This window comes from Triticum urartu, chromosome 6A (genome assembly GCF_056163025.1).
Source record: "Triticum urartu cultivar PI428250 chromosome 6A, HENAU_Tu73, whole genome shotgun sequence".
In the NCBI taxonomy this organism is placed as follows: Eukaryota; Viridiplantae; Streptophyta; class Magnoliopsida; order Poales; family Poaceae; genus Triticum; species Triticum urartu.
In genome coordinates, this window is record NC_141878.1 from 133,164,306 (window position 1) to 133,185,881 (window position 21,576).

A 21,576-nucleotide genomic window follows, 5' to 3' on the forward strand; every position below is an offset into this window, starting at 1 on the left:
GTTGTGAGAATTGAGCAGTTCAGGCCGATCTGCCTCCTCAATGTTAGTTTCAAAATTTTCACCAAGGTCGGGACTAATAGGCTCACACAGATTGCGCATTCTGTGGTGCAACAATCCCAAACTTCTTTCATGCCGGACAGAAACATCCTTGAAGGGGTGGTCATCCTTCATGAAACGCTCCATGAAATCCATTCCAAAAAATTAGATGGAGTAATTTTTAAGGTGGATTTCGAGAAAGCGTACGATAAGGTCAAATGGCCATTCCTCCAACAGGCATTGCGTATGAAAGGTTTTGATGAAGCCTGGCGCCGACGGGTTGAATCATTTAAGCAAAAAGGGAGTGTGGGAATTAAAGTGAATGACGATATAGGTCATTACTTCCAGACACATAAAGGCCTAAGACAAGGAGATCCGATGTCCCCTATCATGTTTAACATTGTGGTGGATATGTTAACAATTTTGATAGGAAGGGCTAAGGAGCATGGTCAAGTAGGTGGCTTGGTACCTCATCTCGTTGATGGAGGTGTATCCATCCTTCAGTACGCTGATGATACAATCATCTTTATGGAGCATGACTTGGCCAAGGCGAGAAATATGAAGCTGGTGTTATGCCTTTTTGAACAATTGACCGGGTTAAAGATTAACTTTCATAAGAGTGAGTTGTTCTGTTTTGGTAGAGCCAAAGAAGAACAGGAGGCTTATAGGCAATTGTTTGGGTGCGAGTTGGGGGATTTACCTTTCTCTTACCTAGGTATTCCAATCCACCATCGTAGGCTGACAAACAGAGAATGGAAGTGCATCGAGGACCGATTTGAGAAGAAACTGAGTTGCTGGAAGGGTAAGCTCATGTCATACGGAGGAAGATTAATTCTGATAAATTCGGTGCTCACGAGTATGCCTATGTTTCTCTTATCGTTCTTTGAGGTCCCAGTTGGTGTTAGGAAAAGATTGGACTTCTATCGACCGCGTTTCTTTTGGCAGGGTGATGAACTTAAAAGAAAATACCGGCTTGCTAATGGGATATCATCTATAGACCGAAAGACCAAGGGGGTCTTGGCATTGAGAATCTTGAGGTTAAGAACAGATGCCTTCTTAGTAAGTGGCTGTGGAAGCTCTCATCTGAGACTGATGCCACGTGGGCACAAATCCTTCGCAGCAAGTACCTCCAGACAAAAACTTTGTCCCAGGTCACAGTCAGGCCGACTGACTCGCCTTTTTGGAAAGGACTGATGAAAGTCAAACAATCCTTGTTTAATAGAACAAAGTTTGTTATTGGAAACGGCGCTAGTACGCGCTTCTGGGAGGATACTTGGCTCGGCGAGACACCCTTGGCCATTCAATATCCGTCTTTGTATCGTATTGTTCAACGACGTGAGGTGTTCGTTGCAACGGTATTTTAATCTATCCCCCTTAATATTCAGTTTAGACGGTCGCTAGCGGGCAATCGTTGGGAAGAATGGCTCCTTCTAGTTAGGAGACTGATGGAGGTTCAGTTTTCTCAACAACCCGATGAATTACGCTGGAAACTGACTAGGTCGGGAGTATTCACAGTTAAATCAATGTACATTGATGTTATTAATTCGAACTCCATTCCTACCTCCAAGAATGTTTGGGATGTCAAAGTTCCTTTGAAAATAAAAGTGTTTATGTGGTTTGTCCATAAACAAGTTATTTTAACCAAGGACAACTTGATAAAGCGTAATTGGACAGGACCTACTAGGTGTATTTTCTGTGATCGGGATGAGACGATCAAACACCTCTTTCTTGATTGTCCGTTGGCCAAAGTCCTTTGGCGGACGGTCCACATTGCTTTTAATATTACTCCACCGAATTCTGTCAACGCGTTATTTGGGACATGGCTTAATGGGATTGAGCCTGACTTGGCGAGACACATTCGGGTTGGAGTTTGCGCTTTGATGTGGACTATCTGGAATTGCAGAAATGATTTGGTTTTTAACAGAACATCACGTATTCATTTTTTGCAGGTTATTTCCCGAGCCACGCACTAATCCGTTCGTGGTCGCTACTCACTCCGATGGGGGCCAGGGAGCATTTGGTTACTGGATCTGTCCGCTGGGAGATGGTAGTTCGGGATATCTTCAATCGGTTTGGATGGCGGTCATGTAATATGATAGGTAATTAGTGCACCTATCTATCTTTAACCAGCCGGTTGTGGCGTTTTTTCTTGGCTAGTTTGTGTTTCCAGCCCTATTTAGCTCTGTGTGAGCTTGCTGTCCTTTTTTTTCTTCTGTTGGAGACTTCGAAAACTTGTTGGAACCTTTTTATTTGGTTAATAAAATGGCCGTATGCATCACTCTGATGCAGAGGCCGGGAAGATCCCCCTTTTTGAAAAAAGAAAAACGTGGGCGTCTGTCCTGGTAGAACATTTAATCCTGAGCGTTGATTGGTGTGACAGACCTTTGATGTAATATAGAACGTTGGATGTGATTTAGTGGGATTGATCAAACGTCTCTGTTACTTCTGTGTACACTTTTGATGTGATTTTAGGAGGATTCATGTTTGCTTTTTTAATAGTAGTATAGTATAATTGTATAAGTAAGTATAAGTATAAAAGTATAGATATAGATTATGATTTGATGTGACAGTTTTACAATCTGCCACATGGTTACCACAAACATATTTCGAAATTAGTATGTTTGGTCCGGACTGAACACCGTTCAAAAGAGACCGAAGACCAGATAGTGAAGAACAGAGGGGACCGAAATAATTTCAGACCGGTTTTTCTTAAAAGATCGAAAGGCCGGACCGTGCAAACCGAAAAGACCGAACGCGGGGCTCATCACAACCCAAGAAAACGAAACACACCAACACTGGCAAATTCACCCAAGCCAGACAGACCGGCACCGGCGAGCTGCACCCTGCCGCCCTTGCGCCGCGCCAGCGCGAGAGCCACCACGACGGCCGCCACGGCGAGGGCGACCAGCAGCAGCGCCGCGAGCCCCCCGCCCAACCACATCCTCCTCCGCCGCGCGGCGCCCTGGAGCCGCCGGGCCTCTCGCAGCTCCCCCTCGGCCGCGCCGACGTCCTCCGCTGCCGCTGCAACATGCCGCTCCACGTCCTCCAAGAGCGGGCCCTGGGACTCGACCAGCGCGGCCATGTCGAGAAACAGCTGCTGCAGCTCCAGGAGCCCACCCTCCACCTTCTCAGCCTCGGAGGAGGACAGCATGGCCGCCCGCATCGCCTCGTCGGCTTCGTCGGCGCCCGCTCCGCCGCTTGCGACGAGCCGGTCCAGCTGGTCCTCGGTGGGGGCCTCGCCGGCTACGGCGAGGTAGCAGCGGGCCGCGTCGCCACGGCGCTCGGCGGAGACCTGACGCCGGAGGGTCTGGACCCCGGCAGTGAGGTCCTGGAGGCGGCCGCGGAGGCCCGCGGTGGCGTGCGCCGCGGGCGCCGGCGCGCGGCGGTCCATGGATGCAAGGCGGGCGCGGAGGCGGCGGGCGGAGCCTAGGAGGCGGACGAGCGCGGCCTGCGTGGCGGCGCGGGGCGCGCCGGGGCGGAGGAGGGACTTGGAAGCCTCGTGCGCGGACTGGAGCTGGGAAAGCTCGTTGCGCAGCGCGGCCATCTCGTTCTTGGCCGCCTCCGCCTCTGCCAAGAACGCCTGCAGCTTCTCGACGCCGGCGGTAGGCCCGCCGTCCTGCTGCCTCTTGGCCTGGGGCGCTGCTGCAGCGGCGCCGACGAAGGAGTCGGTCATCAGATCGTTCATCTTGGCTGAATCAGACCCGCCGACGAAGGAGATTGGTGGTGGTGGCGGGGGTGTTGTCAAATGCCACTACTCCATGAGATCTCCTACTCCATTGCAAAAGCCAAGATGTGGCGATACCAGAACTTTCATCTTTTAATTAAGGCGACGGTGACAGGCAGATCGAGTAGGGGGCACGTCTGCCAACTTAACAACCAGCTCCAGCTGCATCATCGGCCATTTACTTTGAGAGAGACAGTACACTTCAGAAACAAAATTAGTCTGGCAATGCTTCAAGTTGCCTCTCCAGAGATGGATTCTGTCATCAGATCGTTCATATTGGTGGAAATTTAGAGATGTTGGTCAAATACCACTACACCATTTGTGGCAAAAAAAAAAAGAGAGGAAGATGTCATGGAGAGTTTACTTTTGACAGGGGCCAACAAATTAGTAGTACAACTATAATTCAGAAGCATAAATAGCTTAGTTGTCTCTCCAAACAACGGAATTTCGCATTCATATACTTCCATATCAAACCGTGGAGGCAAATTTCGTACCACCGCACCATGTAATCGTGATTTCCAATTTTTCAGATGGATTATTACACTCGACTGAAGTAAAAGCTTATCCTCCCTTGAAAAAACAAGAGAAGTGAAAGCTAGCTCTGGGATCTAAGCCAAGCAACGCACACTCGCCAAGATGGATCTGAGGTTTCTCGTCTCAGACGAGACGCATTCGCGATCGAACAAAGCAGAGACCACGGCGACACCTTTGAGATTGGGGAAGTCAAGTTCCATCACCGAACCTGCATTTGTCGCGTTGATGCCACCAATGGCGACCACGGGCAACTTTGAAGCCAAGCAAACAGCCTTCAGCCCTCCAAATCCCAAGGTGGGATTGTTCGCCTTCGTCGTGGTTGGGAAGACGCCGCCGCAGCCGAGGTAGTCCGCCCCGTCCCTCCAAGCCTGCTCGGCTTGAGCAGGGGTCTTGCATGAGACACCGATGATTTTACCCGGTCCAAGGAGCTCCCGAACCTCCCGTGCCGAAATGTCTGATTGACCAACATGGACACCATCAGCATTGCACGCTAGGGCAATGTCTACACGGTCGTTGATCAGCAGCGGCACTCCACTCGACCTGCAAATCTCCATGCAAGCCTTGGCAGCCTCCAAGAACGGTCGTGATTCAATGTCCTTTTCTCTGAACATTACCAAACACCAAGTACATCAGTGAAATACAATAGTAGATATTCACAAGTACTCCTATTTTGCAATAAACAGACCTCAGTTGGACAATGGTGGCGCCTCCTTCAATTGCAGCTTTCACGGCATCTTCTATTGAATGGCCCCACCTTTTGTTCATCCTAGAGTCTGTCACTGCATACAGGAAGAGGCTGTCTGGATTGAACCTTTGCTGCGATCCAATATTGTATGGAGGACACTTGAGCCTGAAAAGGTGGTCAAAAGGGCCTTGAGGTCCATTTCCAATGACAAGGTCTTTACTGTGATGAAGAGCCGATTCAACAAAGTTCTTCGCCACCTGCAGAGTTCACATATACAGCAAAAGAAACAAACATTCAGAAACCACTAGAGATTGATTTAGCTACATGATATGATAAAGCAGGCAAATACTAAGTTCTAAGAACAAATTAGGAATCATTTTTCTGACAATTATGATGATATTTGCATGATACATGTAGCAATTCTAAAAATAGGCCAAAACAGACATGCCAATGGATCAACACTTAACAGTCTACAGATGATATGCCTAGTTACTGATCAAGATGCTGGCAGCAACAAAAGTATGCTACAAACTCCGATCCATATTAATTGTCACTGATTTAGTGCCAATTAATATGGAACAGAGGGAGTACAATAGATCATCTAATACAAGGCTAGTTATTCTAGTGATGCACTATTTTCCGAACTCACTATACGGGAGAACTTGTGGAGAGCAACTTGACTGTGTGAAGATATATGTGGGTACAAAGTACTTTAACACAAACCTGAACAGCATTCAGCATACTTGAACCTTTTGCTAACTCAGCCGCAATAGATGAGGCTAAAGTGCAACCAGTTCCGTGTGTGTTGCGGGTCTTTATGCGATGCCCACGAAACTCGACGAATTCCTTGCCTAATGATGTAGGCCAGAGTTTATATCAGGCTGCTAAAAGAGCAGGAGCTAGATGTAATAATGTAGTATGAAAAGATAATCATAGAACACATACCATCATAGAATACGTCAATAGCTTCTGACGAATCTGGCATGTCCCCACCTTTCACAAGTACATATCTGCAAATTACACATCATTTACTTTATTGACTGAAAACTTAAAACTTCCATGGATCTAATTAGCAATAGTGTGTAGTGATTACATTTCTTAAATAACCATTGAAAGGTGAAATAGCTTTCAACTAGTACAGCACATGGCAACAGCTCACAAGGTTTCACATTCATCCAAAATGTGCTTAACCAGTTTGCTTCAACAGATATACTTAGAAGGTTATACCCAGGGATAAGACACTGGATGACTTTTACCCATGTAAGTTAACAACTGGATGCATATCAGTACAAGCACAGGATAGTGCAGGTGTAAGGTATGGCAATAGATAAGGTATGACCCGCTTCAAAACAAAGAAATAAAATAAGGTTACAAGAATACAAAATGCAAACCTTGGACCAAATTTGTAAATGGATTCTGCTGCATCACGCATATCGGCGATTGTGTGCAATGATACACCCCCAAGTAATTTTGATGCTTCTTTCACATTTGGGGTGACTATATCGGCCATGGCAAATAGTCCATCCCTGCTCAAAGCAATTGTAACAGTAGCTTAGTAAGCAATATGAAACTGAGAATGTTATGCCAACAACAATGCAACCAGAACTTATAAATGCACATAGTACAAAACAAGTATTAGCCGGTAGGCATCCATCAATTTGCATCCATATTAGTCAAGTACCTATAGTAAGTGAGAGTAGATGGATCTGAAAGACTATCTCCACTTGTAGACACCATAACTGGATCCACCACTAAAGCTGCCTTCAGATATGGAAGTCATATTAAGTAAATAAATGGGCTGCCACAGATATGTTTTAATCGAACTCTTGCAATGGATCCCCATACCTTTGACTGGAAACTTCTGGAGACTCTCACACAGAATTTTAATTATTCCAGCCGAAGGGAGCATTCCTGTTTTCACCTGATCAAATCAAGAAAAGGCAATGAACATGCTAATACGCTATAGATAAGCTAAAATGCAATCAATGCACACTAAGTTACTAAGTTGTGCATCACTTCAAGTTCCAGAACCAGAGAGTCATATGACGGCTTCTAATAATAGTGAAAAACTACTTAATGCACAGTCCGCAAGACTAACATAAATACTGTCAGCGGAAGTCAAGTACAACATCTTTTTTCCCCGAAAAGGAGGATATAGCCCTGGCCTCTGCATCAGATGATGCACACAGCCATATTATTAATTATTGAAACAATGCCAAGCTAAGCTAAGCACTGAGGCTGATCAAAGTGACAAACAAAAAAATAAAAGAAAAAAAATCCGAGGTCATCCACATAGGACACACATCGGGGCAGCATCTCCAAATCCTACCACAAAACCTAGAGTTGAGGCCGATCAAATAAGTCGTACAACAAAACTTGCATGAATGCAACAGCACAAATTTCCAACCTGCCTTCTGAAGATACACGATACTAACCAGTCAATGAACTGTCGGTGATAAGACTAATCATGCCAAATGAGAATTGATTTAGACAGTCCAAAGTTCCAGTTTCTAGGGAAGTAAAAAATTAGCAAATGCAAACACAGATGCCCCGCTTAGTGATTCACAGCAAGTCAGCAACAGCGGTAGTAGGCGACAGCATCAACTCTGAGCAGCGCATAAACAGAGCACTAAACAGATCTTCCAATAGCTAGCACTATCCAAGATACCTAAACTGAATTATTTGAAGTTGGCATCACAACCGGAAGAGGAATAGATATGGCTCACCACGTCCACCGACATATCCGAAAGAACCGACTGGAGCTGCTCCCGGATTAATTCCTCCGGCACGAGATGGACGCCCTGCATCACCACCACCACCACCCAATTTACTTCCTTCTCCTGATCAGACTGACGCCGCCGGGGACAGCAAGTGAAAAAGGAACCTATGAGTGAAGAAATCGGGCAGCCTACGCACCTGGACGCCGGCGGTGTTCTGGGCCGTGACGGCAGTGATGACGGAGGAGCAGTATGCGCCCAGGGCGGCGCAGGCCTTAACGTCGGCCTGGATGCCGGCGCCGGCGCTGGAGTCGGAGCCCGCCACCGTGAGCACATGCGGCCACGGCATCTCGCGCGCCGCGGCGAGCCTCCACGGGCAGGTTCGTGGGGAAAGGTGCGGCCGCCGTGGGGATGAGAAGGGGGAGATAGAAGAGGGCGGGTGCAAGCGGAGGATTGGCGGCGGTGGTGCGCACGACATGCCGAAGTGCGCTGGAGGAGAGAAGATTTGCCAGGTCTTCCACCAGTCTTTTCTTTTTCCTTTTTTGAGAAGCAAACAGTCTCTTGTTGGCTTTGATTTGCACAATTTAGGAGGATGGGGCGGAGGGCAACTTCCGGTCCGTTGAATGAACCTTGACAACCGCGGGGCGAGGTTCAACAGAGCCAGAGCGAGAGCGAGAGCAAGAGCCTTACCCTCCCCTTTCCGCCGCGCGTCACTCTGGCACCGATGTCCACCGCCCATCCGTCACGTGCCACTCGGCCGTGACGGCCACCTTCTCCTCCTCCCCGGCTATGGCTGACCACTCGCGCTCGCCGTCGGTGACCCCACGTCATGCTGGCGACCGCCCAGTTGTCTCTGGCTTTAGTTTGTCGTCGTGTTCTGGATGTTCCGTTGCGCCGGGGCTGGCGGAAGGGCAGCCGGAGGTCTCCTCGGGGCTGCGGGCGGCGTTGGAGGGGCGGCAGCCCAAGGCGCCATGGGTCCAGCCACGTCCCTCCGACAGATCTCGGTGGAGGCGTCGCCGCTTCTCTGGGCCTCAGAACCCACCAAGTCGCCCCTCTCAGGCGTCTCCGCGGCGGGAGGTGTCGCCGGAGATGGAGGGATTGTGCTTCCGCTGTTTCAAAGATGACCACTTTCGGAGGGACTGCACCAACCCCATCGTCTGTATTCGGTGCGGGTTGTCGAGGCATGGGTCCGGCGGTTGTACGCAGCCTCGTAACCCGGCGTCGCCCGAGGAGCTTCGTCGTGTCGTCGCCAAGATCTCGCGCCGGGGTGCGGGGGGTGTATCGGTGAGTGGCTCAGCTGCGCAGCTGGGCAGAGCAAGTTCTGGGCAGAGCAGAGGAGCGCCTTTGCCTCTTCCTCCGTTGTCACCGCCGCACCACACCTTGGGGGGGGGGGGCAGGTCTGGCCTTCACTTCCGGCGACTAGGCTGGTCCTGCCGGTGGACACGACCTTCAATCCGGCGGAGGTCTGCATCGTGCGGCGCTCGCAGTCGCTCGATGAGCTGGAGAGGCACCTTCAGCTGTCCATGGTGATCTACGCTGCGGGGGCCAGGAGGGGCATCGCGCCGGAGTCCGTCCGCGAGGCACTTCGCGTCAAGGCCGTCATTCAGTCTCGGTGGTTTTCTGTGCACCGCTACAGACCGGAGGATTTCCTAATCGTGTCCGTGCGTCCGGAGGAGTGAAACAGGATGTCGGCGATGCCGTCGTTGGATCACAATGGAGTTAGGCTGGTTTTAAGTCTGTGGAATAGGCAAGCGCAAGCCGTGCACGCAGTGTTTCTCCACAAGGTGTTGCTAGAGATCGAGGGCATCCCTCCTCATGCTTGGGATCGCGAGGTGGTGGGGAGGCTGTTGGGATCTTCGTGTTTGGTGGATTATGTGGCGTCGGAGACATGCGCAAGGAACAATCTCTCTTCCTTCCAGCTTTCAGCTTGGACGGCGGATCCGGAGGCCATCCCGTCCCTTCGATGGCTCACCGTGCCTGAATCGGGGCTGCAGCAGTTTGAGCCGGCGGTGCTACAGTATAGAGTTCTCATTCATCTGGATGAGGTGACAGACTACACGGAGGTGGATGAACCTTTCTTCCTAGGCGGGTCCTTGGACAGCGGGCAGAGCGGTTTGCCGGACGAAGACATCATGGGCGGCGGTGGCGGTCCGGTCACTAGTCGGAGGCATTGGCAATTCGGTGTGAGAGACGTTAGAGGCGTGACTGGAAGCAGGTCGCAGGGAGACCGGAATGTTGGGAGCAGCAGTGGTGCCGGAAGGAGTGGGCTCGCCGGAGTTGGTGGTCGGAGCCAGGAAAACCAGGGATGGCGGCTACCGCCCATGGAAGCTCCACCGGTGGCCCCAGCGCGTCTGAGGAATCACATCAGGGAAAGGATAACGTTCAGGACGTCTGCTTTTGACCGGCTGTCTGGACGCGTGGCGGTGCAGCCTGGCATTGTACCATTGGAGACAAGGGACGTGGGTCAGGATCAGGCAGTAGTTGGTGAGTTGGTCCAGAATCAGGTTGCTTTGCAGGATGCGAGGCCGACCAATCGACATGCAAGCATGGAAAGGCAGGCGGAAGAGGCGCAACACACGAGGAGGACTTTGGCATGCATTGTCACAATTCCTTCCCCGAGGCGGGGCAGCGAGATCGTTCTGGAAGGTGGAGGACAGATGTGTAACGTCCCAGATGTAACATTCCATAATTGTAACTTCAACTCTTGTCATTTCCGGCTATGTTATATGTTATATCCTCTTTGGTTGGGTTTTTGTCTTCATTTTGCATTTTGTTCATGTCATGCATTCCATCTCATGTCATCATGTGCATCTCATTTGCATTCGTGTTCGTCTCATGCATCCGGTCTTTTTCCCCGTTGTCCGTTTCGGAATCCGACACTCACACATGCACCCGTTGCACCTCTCAGATCTCGTTTCGTGAGCGGGAGAAAAACATTCTCGGAATGGGCCGAGGTTTGTCGAGTGGCCTTGGTACACCATCGGTAGGCTCTGATACCAACTTGTAACACCCAAGATGCGGCTATATCTCTCACGTGTCGAGGCACGACTTAGAGGCATAACCACACATTTGGTATTGTTGCAAGAAGGGTCATCTTCACACAATCCCATGTACAAGAACAAGGAAGTAAATAGTTGGCTTACAATCGCCACGTCACACAATGATCAAATAATTCATACATCATTCGGAGTACACACATGGTCCGACTACGGACGAATCCAAATGAAAAGAAGACAACCACCATTGCTAAATCCTGATCGTCCCAACTGGGCACCACTACTGATCATCCGGAAAGGAAACATAGTAACGGCCAAGGTCTTCGTCGAACTCCCACTTGAGCTCGGTTGCATCACCTGCATCGGTATCATCGGCACCTGCAACTGTTTTGGTAGTATTTGTGAGTCACGAGGACCCAACAATCTCAAAACCCGCAAGATCAAGACTATTTAAGCTTATAGGTAGGATGTGGTTATGAGGTGGAGTTGCAGCAAGCACTAAGCAAATATGGTGGCTAACATACGAGTACAAGAGTAAGATGAGAAACTACGCAGCGGTCCTAAGCTAGAAGTGATCAAGAAGTGATCCTGAACTACTTACGTTCAAACATAACCCCACTGTGTTCTCTTCCCGAACCTCGTCGAAAAGAGACCATCACGGTTACACACGCGGCTGGTGTATTTTAATTAAGTCGAGTGTCAAGTTCTCTACAATCGGATATTAACAAATTTCCATCTGCCACATAACCGCAGGCACGGCTCTCAAAAGTTTAAACCCTGCAGGGGTGTCCCAGCTTAGCCCATGACAAGCTCACGATCCACAGAGACAATCCTCCATCGCGGGACCCTAGGATCAGACTCGGAATCCTGGTGCACAAGATATTTCGACAATGGTAAAACTAGTCCAGCAAGACCTCCCGATGCACCGACCTAGCCTGATAGGAGGTGCACGTATCTCATTCTCAGGGTACACCGGATGGGTCAGCCTACAAGTATATACCAAATACCTCGAGTTTCCCCGAGGTGGCCCCGCAGTCTGCCCGGTTTGGACCAACACTCATGAGGAGCACTGGCCCGGGTTGTTGATTAAGTCCACGGGGTCCGGAAAGTCCCTATGCAAGTTTTTAGTTATTATTAGGCAAATGGTAAAACCAATGTTGGGCCTTGTTGGGGGAGTTTTATTCAAAATGAACTATCATGAGGGGCCCATAAACCCTCATCGTGTTAGGGACGCAAAATCAAGGAACATAACACCAGTATGATGGAAACTAAGGTGGCGAGAGTGGAACAAAACACCAAGCAAAAGGCCAAGCCTTCCACCCTTTACCAAGTATATAGATGCATTAATTAAATAAGAGATATTGTGATATCCCAACATATCCATGTTCCAACATGGAACAACCTGCAAGGCACCTGCAACTAGCAACGCTATAAGAGGGGCTGAGCAAAAGCGGTAACATAGCCAAACAACGGTTTGCTAGGAAGGTGGGTTAGAGGCTTAACATGGCAATATGGGAGGCATGATAAACAAGTGGTAGGTAGCGCGACATAGCGATAGAACGAACAACAAGCAAGCAAAGATAGAAGTGATATCAGGGGTAATGATCATCTTGCCTGCAAAGTTCTCAGGGTTGTCAAAAGCTTGCTCCTCGTAAACGTACTCGACAGGATCCTCGTTCACGAACTTGTCTCCTGGCTCTTCCCAAAGCAAGAACACAAGCAACGGAATAACAATCAATCACGGTGCAATGCACAAGCAATATGATGCAAGACATGGCATGGGATGCAAGATATGATGTGCAATGCATATGAGTACTCCGGAAGGGAAAGGATGACCATGGCATCAACTTGGCTGTAACACCCATGATGCGGCTATATCTCCCACGTGTCGGAGCATGACTTAGAGGCATAACCGCATAGTAGGCATGTTGCAAGAGGGGTAATCTTTGCACATCCCATGTACTGAATTAGAAAGGGATAAAGAGTTGGCTTACAATCGCCACTTCACACAATACATAAATATAGCATTACATCATCCAGAATACAATCAAGGTCCGACTACGGAACCAAAAAAAAAGAAGACCACCCCTAATGTTGGATCCCCGATCGCCCCAACTGGGCTCCACTACTGATCACAAGGAAATGAAACACAACAACGAAAAGGTCTTCATTGAGCTCCCACTTGAGCTCGGTTACGTCACCTGCACAGGTATCATCGGCACCTGCAAACTGGTTTTGGAAGTAACTGTGAGTCACGGGGACTCAGCAATCTCACACCTTCGCGATCAAGACTATTTAAGCTTAAGGGTAGGAAAAGGTAGTGAGGTGGAGCTGCAGCAAGCACTAGCATATATGGTGGCTAACTTACGCAAATGAGAGAGAGAAGACAAGCAAAGTACGGTCGTATACTAGAAGTGATCAAGAAGTGATCCTGAAACTACTTACGTTCAAGCATAACACAAGAACCCTGTTCACTTCCCGGACCCCGCTGAGAAGAGACCATCACGGCTACACACGCGGTTGATTCATTTTAATTAAGTTAAGTGTCAGGTTTTGTACAACCGGATATTAACAAATTCCCATCTGCCCATAACCGCGGGCACGGCTTTCAAAAGTTCATAACCCTGCAGGGGTGTCCCAACTTAGCCCATCACAAGCTCTCACGGTCAACGAAGGATATTCCTTCTCCCAGGAAGACCCGATCAGACTCGGAATCCCGGTTACAAGACATTCCGATAATGGTAAAACAAGACCAGCAAGACCGCCCGATGCGTCGACATCCTAATAGGAGCTGCACATATCTCGTTCTCAGGGCAACACCGGATGAGCGCTCCGTACAACTAAAACCAGCCCTCAAGTTTCCCCGAGGTGGCGCTGCAAAGGACTCTAGTTCGGACCAACACTTAGAGAAGCACTGGCCCCCCAGGGGGGTTAAAATAAAGATGACCCTTGAGTCTGCAGAACCCAAGGGAAGGTGATAGGTTGTTAGTGCAAATGAAAAACCAAGGTTGGGCCTTGCTGGAGGAGTTTTATTCAAAGCAAACTGTCAAGGGATTCCCATAACACCCGACCGCGTAAGGGACGCAAAATCAAGGAACATAACACTGGTATGACGGAAACTAGGGCGACAAGAGTGGAACAAAACACCAGGCATAAGGCCGAGCCTTCCACCCTTTACCAAGTATATAGATGCATTAAAGTAAATAAGATATAATAATAATAATATCCCAACAATAACCATGTTCCAACAAGGAACAAACTCCATCTTCACCTGCAACTAGCAACGCTATAAGAGGGGCTAAGCAAAGCGGTAACATAGCCAAACAACGGTTTGCTAGGAAAGGTGGGTTAGAGGCTTGACATTGCAATATGGGAGGCATGATATAGCAAGTGATAGGTATCGCAGCATAGCAATAGAGTGAGCAACGAGCAATCAAAGATAGAAGTGATTTCGAGGGTATGGTCATCTTGCCTGCAAAGTTCTCCGAGTTGACGAAAGCTTGATCCTTGTTAGCGTACTCAACAGGTTCCTCGATCACGAACTCGTCTCTCGGCTCTACCCAAAGCAGGAACACAAGCAAAGGACCAACAATCAATCACGGTGCAATGCACAAGCAACATGATGCAAAACATGGCATGATATGCGAGATGTGATATGCAATGCATATGCGAGATCCAGAAGGGAAAGATTGAACCAGGCCTCAACTTGGCAAACCAAGTGTGCCGCTAAAAAGATGAGATGATTTCGGTCGAAATCAATATAAAGGTCACCGGAATCGGATGCACGGTTTGCAAATGGCAAGCAAAACAAGAATGGCACAATCCTGCGATTAACAGCACGATGCCAACAAGAATGCAACAAGAACCTAAGCTACTGCACCCGAACATAGCAACAAAGCACATGGCAGTGATCTACTCAAGATGCTTGACAAAATATGAACACTGAGCTACGGCTAAAACACAAAAGAGTAGGTTCAAACAAGCATGGCAAAAGTGCAAAAGATATCAACATCACAGACTTAGTGAAAATAACAACATGCCAGGAATTAACATCAGGAAGACATGTTTAGAGCAAGCAAACAACATGATACAGGAAAAGAACATAGCAATACAAGGCACGGCATGAATCTACTCAAAGCATAGAACAAAAGTCCCTTACTGACCATAAGCCAAAAGGGCACAGAAAATATGATGGCACCCATGTAAACATAGCAAGTTTCATTAACAGATTCAGACTTAGCAGAAAAACTGGGCATGGCAAAAACAGAAATACGAAGGCCTCTTTGCAAGCTCGATTCACTCAACACAAGGCATTGCATGACAAGATAAGCATATAAACAGCAAGAATACATGATCAAGAGGCTAACCATGGCAAGAACAAGCTCATAGCATGCATGGATCAACTACAACAACCTTGGCAAAATTGATTAACATGTAAACAATCTGCCAGGAACATTTTATAGAAAAAGTAGAGCAAGATTAAGTCATGCTAGGGTACTCCATAAATGCAAACATGGGCATGGATGGATAGAGCATAACCATATGTCCGAATCATCCTTACTGAAGATACTCAAACAAAGCATGGATCTCACTGTAGAAACATGAATACATGGCATAAAAATAATAGCAGAGCAAAGACTTCGTGAAATTCTAAGTCTCTAAAATCAGCAATATCACGAGAGCTACTTTGCATGCATGTGCTAGTCATCACAAAGATCACAAAAATACATGGCATACACCCCTGTAAAGATGGCATGGCATAGACCAAAATACATGTAGAGCTCATGACCATATGCAGCACACAACAAATGTAGCAAAAATGACAAAAGCTCATACTCTGCTAAGAATCAGCACCTAACAATTTATAGCACTCTTGCATCCATGATTTTGGCATCAAGATGGACTCAAACAAGCATGGCACAATGGAACAAAATGAAGAGCACATCCTGATGAACATTTTGATATATCATATGCACAAAACGGACCACCGAGCACTAAGTTATGGCATGATGAAGGGAGCATCATAATTCATGAGGGGAAAAAGGACTAAGGCGATTTTTACCCTGTAGATCTGGATCTAGGTTATTGGGGCACGCATCCCGAGGTCAACTCCGGCGAGGGAGAGGCCGGAGGGGGGCGGATCCGGCCGTCCCCCGTTCAGATCCAGCGGCGGGCGGCGTCTCCGGCCACCTCGGCATGGATCCGAGGCAAGGCGGCTCGCGGGGACGCGGGAGCTCCGGTGGCGAGCTCCGGCCGATGAGTGCTGAGCGGGGCGGCAGAGGCACTTGGCGGCGGTGAGCTTCTGGGCGGCGGGGACGGTAGACGGTGGCGCGGGGCGGCCAGCGCCGGCGAGGGAGCGGTGGGAGCGCTGGCAAGCGGGCGCGGGGCGGCGGCCCAGATCTGGCCTGGGGTGGGCCGGCCTCGGGCCCCGGCGGGCCGCGGCGGGCGCGGAGGAGAGAGAGGACACCGTGGTTGGCTGCGGAGGTGGAGGCGGACATGTCCAGCGAGGGAAGGACTCGTCCGGCGGCGGAGAGGGGAAAAAGCTAGGGTTTCATCTGCACGAAATTTCGGGGAGGCACACATATATATAGGTAGGAGGAGGTAGGAGTTTCCAAATGAGGCGTAGTTTTCACCCACGCGATCATGATCCGATGGCGGAGGACATGGGATAGGTTTGGAAGGGTTATTGGACTGTTTTGGAGGGGTGTTGGGCTGCAACACACAAGAGGCCTCCACGGTTACTTGGTTAACCGTTGGAGTATGAAACGGACTCCAAATGACACGAAATTTGACAGGCGGTCTACCGGTGGTGTACGAAGGCCGCTTGGAAAATCTCGGTCCATTCCGAGAATGTTTAACACCTGCTCACGAAAGGAGAACAAAAGGGGCGCCAGAGGACGTAGGAGTGTCGGATTGCAAAACGGACAACGGGGAAAATGCTCGGATGCATGAGACGAACATGTATGCAAATGCGATGCACATGATGACATGATATGAGATGCATGACATGAAAAAAATGCAAAACGAAGACAAAACCCAACCACAGAAGAAATATCGTATCGCATCTCCGGAAAAGGCAAGGGTCGGAGTTACAAATAAGGAAAGTTGTATCCGGGGCGTTACAACACTCCACCACTACGAAAGGATCTCGTCTCGAGATCTAGGATGGCACCGGAGGGAAAAAGGAAGAGGTAGATAAGAGGTAAAACAAAGTTGCTTCTTTGAGAAACGAGTGAAACCAAAGAACCTTGCGAGGTTGACAAATTGAAAGAAAGAATACAACGAAGATGAAGGAATTTGAAAACACTCCGTTAGAAAAGAGGAACAAGGAACATTACGAGAACCTTGTAGGTTGGAAGAACATAAGAAAAGGGTTTCAATGTACAAGAAGTACATGCAAGCACTCCGGTAGCAACGAAATGTACAAGGAACGATAAAGATCAATTACGATAACACTCCGGTTGGAAAAGGAAGGCATAGAATATGATCTTGACAAGATGAGAGGATACTTGATGAAATCAACAACACACTGCCTCCGGAACAAATGTAAGAATGGAATCAAAAGTATAGAGGAGAAAACAACATCTTCTACCTCAAATGAGCTTGAAAAAGCATCTTTAGGAGAAGGGTCGAACGGAGTTGTTGGAAAAAACCAACAATGAAAAGAGTAAGCTTGTTGTGGGATTATGTAACACCCTCGATGCGGCTATATCTCCCACGTGTTGAAGCACAACTTAGAGGCATAACCGCATTGAAAGCAATGCCGCAAGTGAGGTAATCTTCACACAACCCATGTAATACATAAGGGAAAGAGATACATAGTTGGCTTACAATCGCCACTTCACACAATACATGAATAAAGCATTACATCAACCAAATACACTCAAGGCCCGACTACGGAGCCAAAATAAAAGAAGACTACCCCAAATGCTACACAGATCCCCGATCATCCCGACTGGGCTCCACTACTGACCAACTGGAAAACGGAATAACATAAAGAACACGATCTTCATAGAGCTCCTCCTTGAGCTTGGTTGCGTCATCTGCACGGTATCCTCGACACCTGCAAGCTGGTTTTGAAAGTATCTGTGAGTCACAGGGACTCAGCAATCTCACACCCTCGCGATCAAGACTATTTAAGCTTATAGGACTGGTAAAAGGTAATATGTGGAGCTGCAGCAAGCGACTAGCATATATGGTGGCTAACCTGTTCGCAAAAGAGAGCGAGAAGAGAAGGCAAATCACGATCGAGAAACTATGATCAAGAAGTGATCCTAGAACAACCTACGTCAAGCATAACTCCAACACCGTGTTCACTTCCTAGACTCCGCCGGAAAGAGACCATCACGGTTACACACGCGGTTGATGCATTTTAATTAAGGTCAACTTCAGGTTTTCTACAACCAGACATTAACAAATTCCCATCTGCCCATAACCGCGGGCACGGCTTTCGAAAGTTCAATCCCTGCAGGGGTGTTCCAACTTAGGCCATAACAAGCTCTCACAGTCAACGAAGGATATTCCTTCTAGCGGGAAGACCCGATCAGACTCGGAATCCCGGTTACAAGACATTTCGACAATGGTAAAACAAGACCAGCAAGACCACCCGCTGTGCTGACAAATCCCGATAGGAGCTGCACATATCTCGTTCTCAGGGCACACCGGATAAGCTAAGCGTACAGGAGCCGAGGTAACCCAAGTTGCCAAGGGATGGCCCTACACGGTGCTCTAGTTTGGACCAACACTCAGAGGAGCACTGGCCCGGGGGTTTAAATAAAGATGACCCTTGAGTCTGCAGAACCCAAGGGAAAGAAAAGGCTAGGTGGCGAATGGTAAAACCAATGTTGGGCCTTGCTGGAGGAGTTTTATTCAAGGCGAACTGTCAAGGGGTTCCCATTATAACCCAACCGCGTAAGGAACGCAAAATCTGGGAACATAACACCGATATGACAGAAACTAGGGCGGCAAGAGTGGAACAAAACACCAGGCATAAGGCCGAGCCTTCCACCCTTTACCAAGTATATAGATGCATTAATTAAATAAGATATATTGTGATATCCCAACAACTAAACATGTTCCAACAAGGAACAACATCTCCATGTTCCAACAAGGAACAAACTTCAATCTTCACCTGCAACTAACTATGCTGTAAGAGGGGCTAAGCAAAGCGGTAACATAGCCAAACAACGATTTGCTAGGACAAGGTGGGTTAGAGGCTTGGTTCAACAATATAGGAGACATGATAAGCAAGTGGTAGGTATCACAGCATGGGCATAGCAAAAGAGCGAGCAACTAGCAAGCAAAGATAGAAGTGATTTGGAGGGTATGGTCATCTTGCCTGAAATCCCGCAAGGAAGAAGAATGAGTCCATGAAGAAGACAAAAGGACGTAGTCGAACAGATCCTCACAACTCCGGAACGGAACCGAAGCTCACGAGAAAGGCAACCCGGAAAGAAGCAAACAACATAGTAAACAACCACCACAAAAGCATGGCACGATGCGCAAACAAGTATGATGCATGTCCGGTTTATTGAGGCATGGCATGGCAAAGTGCACAAACAATCCTACAAATTAAGTGGAGCTCAATATGCATCGGGGTGCATATTGCCAAAACACCACATAACGTATTTAGTTCGATCTTGTTTATGTACCCAACAATATTAAATGTTGATTAACATGGCAAGAGGGTGAAGCAAAGTAAAACTACCTATCCAGTCAAGTTTAAATGAGGCCGGAAGCAACGAACAACAATTCCGGTAAATCCCCATATGCATATATTAGGTTTGGTACTGTTCTTCCCTAAACACAATTTTAGATTTATTAAACATGCAAAGTGATTCCACCATGTTAAACTAGACATTTTTCCACCCCATTTACATATAAAGTTTATTAGATTTGGAGCTACGGTTAATTAGTTATGGAATAAAACATTTTAACAAGGCAATAGGCAAAGTATATGCAAACATCATTTTAAACATGGATGAAAATGACATATTATGAAACTAGATGAAAAACTAAGCATATTTCCTATATAAATCATTTTAATCCGATGCGCGGTTTGTGAGATATTAAATGCATGAACTCTAGAGACTTTTCTGCAAAACAGGAATTCACTGGAAAAAGAAGAAAAACACGTTCAGGCAGGAAAAAATATGTCCATGGGCTGAAACCACCTAGCCCAACAAAAACAGGATAGGGGCTGGGCGCTGCTCACATGGGCCAAGGCCCGGCTGGTGGAGAGGGGAGGCCGGCAGGGGGCGCGCAGTTGGCCTGCTAGCCCTCTGTTCGGTCAACGCGTGCGAGACGAGCTGCTGCTGTACTCATTCCTGAAGAAACAGAAACAGGAGCAGAGCCATGGCAATGGAGAAGAAAACGGCGAGGGTCTTGGCGACAGGGTCGACGGGAACCGGTCGGAACGGGCGGAACTGAGCGCGGGGAGGTGCCTGGGTTCAAATCTGGCAAGGGGAGTCGCAGATTGGAGCTCGGGACGGTCGGCGCGCGATGATCTCCTGCAGGACACGGGAACGAGAAAGGGGTCAGGGAGGAAGAGAAGAAGGAGCTGGGGCGCACGGCGACCTGCGGAGCTCCGGCGAGGCGTTCGTCCCTGGTTCGTTCAAAGAGGCGAGGCGCTGGGGTCGTGCATCGTTCGTTCGACAAGGGAAGCAACGGCAGCAGCAGGTTAGGCCGGCGACAGCACCGGTGGCCGGGGACGTTCTTCGTCTTGGTGGTGCTCTGGCCTTGCAGAAGAAACAAGGCGACCACACGATTAGCAGCAGCAGTAGGAGAAGAACAGCAAGAAACTGGGAGGAGGCGCGGTGAGGAGGACCTGCGGGTCGGAGCAACTTGACGGCGGGGCCATGGCGTGGTGCTGCTCTCGATCCACCGTGGATCGAGGCACGGGAGGAGGGGAGGAGGCGCGGAGCAGCCTGCTCAAGCTCGAGGGTGAGGGCGGCGCTCGGGGGTTGGCCGATGCTCTGCTCGGTGGTGCTCTGGTCGGGGCTCTCGGGAGGAGGAGGTTGCGGGATTGGGTGGATCGAGGGGAGGAGGAGGTTGGACCGGTGCTGAAAACGAGGGATTTGGTCGGGATCGGCTGGAAAAGGGTGGATGGATATGGGAGGATCCCGATGAAGAGAGTGGCGGCGGCAAGGAGGATTGGTGGATTGGACAGGATAGGCTAGGGTTTGACTGGTTATTTATAGTATTGGATTTTTGGTTAGGGGCTATCTGAAGCCTTTGATCGAAATCAAGCGGTTGAGAAAAATAGGTTAGGAAGTCTAATAAACAAAACGGAGATGTTTTGTAGACGTTTGGGGATGTTCCGGATCCAACGGTGACAACTGTCCGGTTCGGGTCCGGGACAGATTTCGGACGCGCACGGGAGGAGGCTGCGGGCCGACGAGAGAGGTTAGGTTGGACCTAGCGGTAGGTAGTGAGCCGTGTAGACGGTCTCGAGCTGAGAGAAGAGAAGAGAGGGAGGCCCGGTGACTGTTTCCGGAGACCGAAAACGTCCGACGTTAGACCGACTATACTGCCGCTATAGTTATCCGTTGGGGCATCAAACGATCTCCGAATGCGATGAAACTGGACAGGCGGTCTATCTACACTATAATAAGACCACACGTCAACTCTCATCCCATTCCGAGAACATTTTCCGGCCACTTATAAAATACTATTTCGGACATGCCGCGGGCGCGTGCAAGTGTGTCTGGGCTCAGAACGGACAACGGAGAGAACGAGGAGGCCGGGACGGATGCAAGTTTTGAAAACATGATGATGCAATGCACATGATGACATGATAAGATGCAACACACAAGCAAATGACAAGCCAACAACAGCAAATAAGCGGAGGACACCTGGCACATCGGACTCGGGGCGTCACAGATT

The 21,576-nt window shown here is 48.8% G+C and overlaps 2 protein-coding genes across 2 annotated transcripts; both read right to left on the reverse strand.

Annotated features, from left to right (window-relative positions):
• Positions 1-2,563: 2,563 nt before the first annotated feature.
• Positions 2,564-4,030, reverse strand: LOC125517127 (syntaxin-111). Its single transcript, XM_048682315.2, has one exon. It carries the CDS (start codon positions 3,719-3,721, stop codon positions 2,801-2,803), a length of 921 nt encoding a protein of 306 aa, XP_048538272.1. The 5' UTR covers positions 3,722-4,030; the 3' UTR covers positions 2,564-2,800.
• A 154-nt stretch (positions 4,031-4,184) lies between these two features.
• TH1 (thiamine biosynthesis protein) lies at positions 4,185-8,269 on the reverse strand. The gene is made up of 9 exons (XM_048682313.2): positions 7,896-8,269; positions 7,706-7,780; positions 6,825-6,900; positions 6,661-6,736; positions 6,371-6,505; positions 5,925-5,989; positions 5,703-5,830; positions 4,980-5,236; positions 4,185-4,897 (listed from the first exon to the last, which is right to left on the reverse strand). The coding sequence occupies exons 1-9, from the start codon at positions 8,172-8,174 to the stop codon at positions 4,369-4,371; spliced, it is 1,620 nt and encodes a 539-aa protein (XP_048538270.1). The 5' UTR covers positions 8,175-8,269; the 3' UTR covers positions 4,185-4,368.
• Between the last annotated feature and the right edge of the window lie 13,307 nt (positions 8,270-21,576).

Excerpts from the sequence above, each read along its gene's own strand:
- LOC125517127 (XM_048682315.2), bottom strand. The coding sequence starts at position 3,721 with ATGAACGATCTGATGACCGACTCCTTCGTCGGCGCCGCTGCAGCAGCG.
- TH1 (XM_048682313.2), bottom strand. The coding sequence starts at position 8,174 with ATGTCGTGCGCACCACCGCCGCCAATCCTCCGCTTGCACCCGCCCTCT. Across the intron at positions 6,737-6,824 it reads CCAGAAGTTTCCAGTCAAAG|CTTTAGTGGTGGATCCAGTT; the intron begins GTATGGGGATCC and ends ATCTGAAGGCAG. Across the intron at positions 5,237-5,702 it reads GTATGCTGAATGCTGTTCAG|GTGGCGAAGAACTTTGTTGA; the intron begins GTTTGTGTTAAA and ends TGAACTCTGCAG.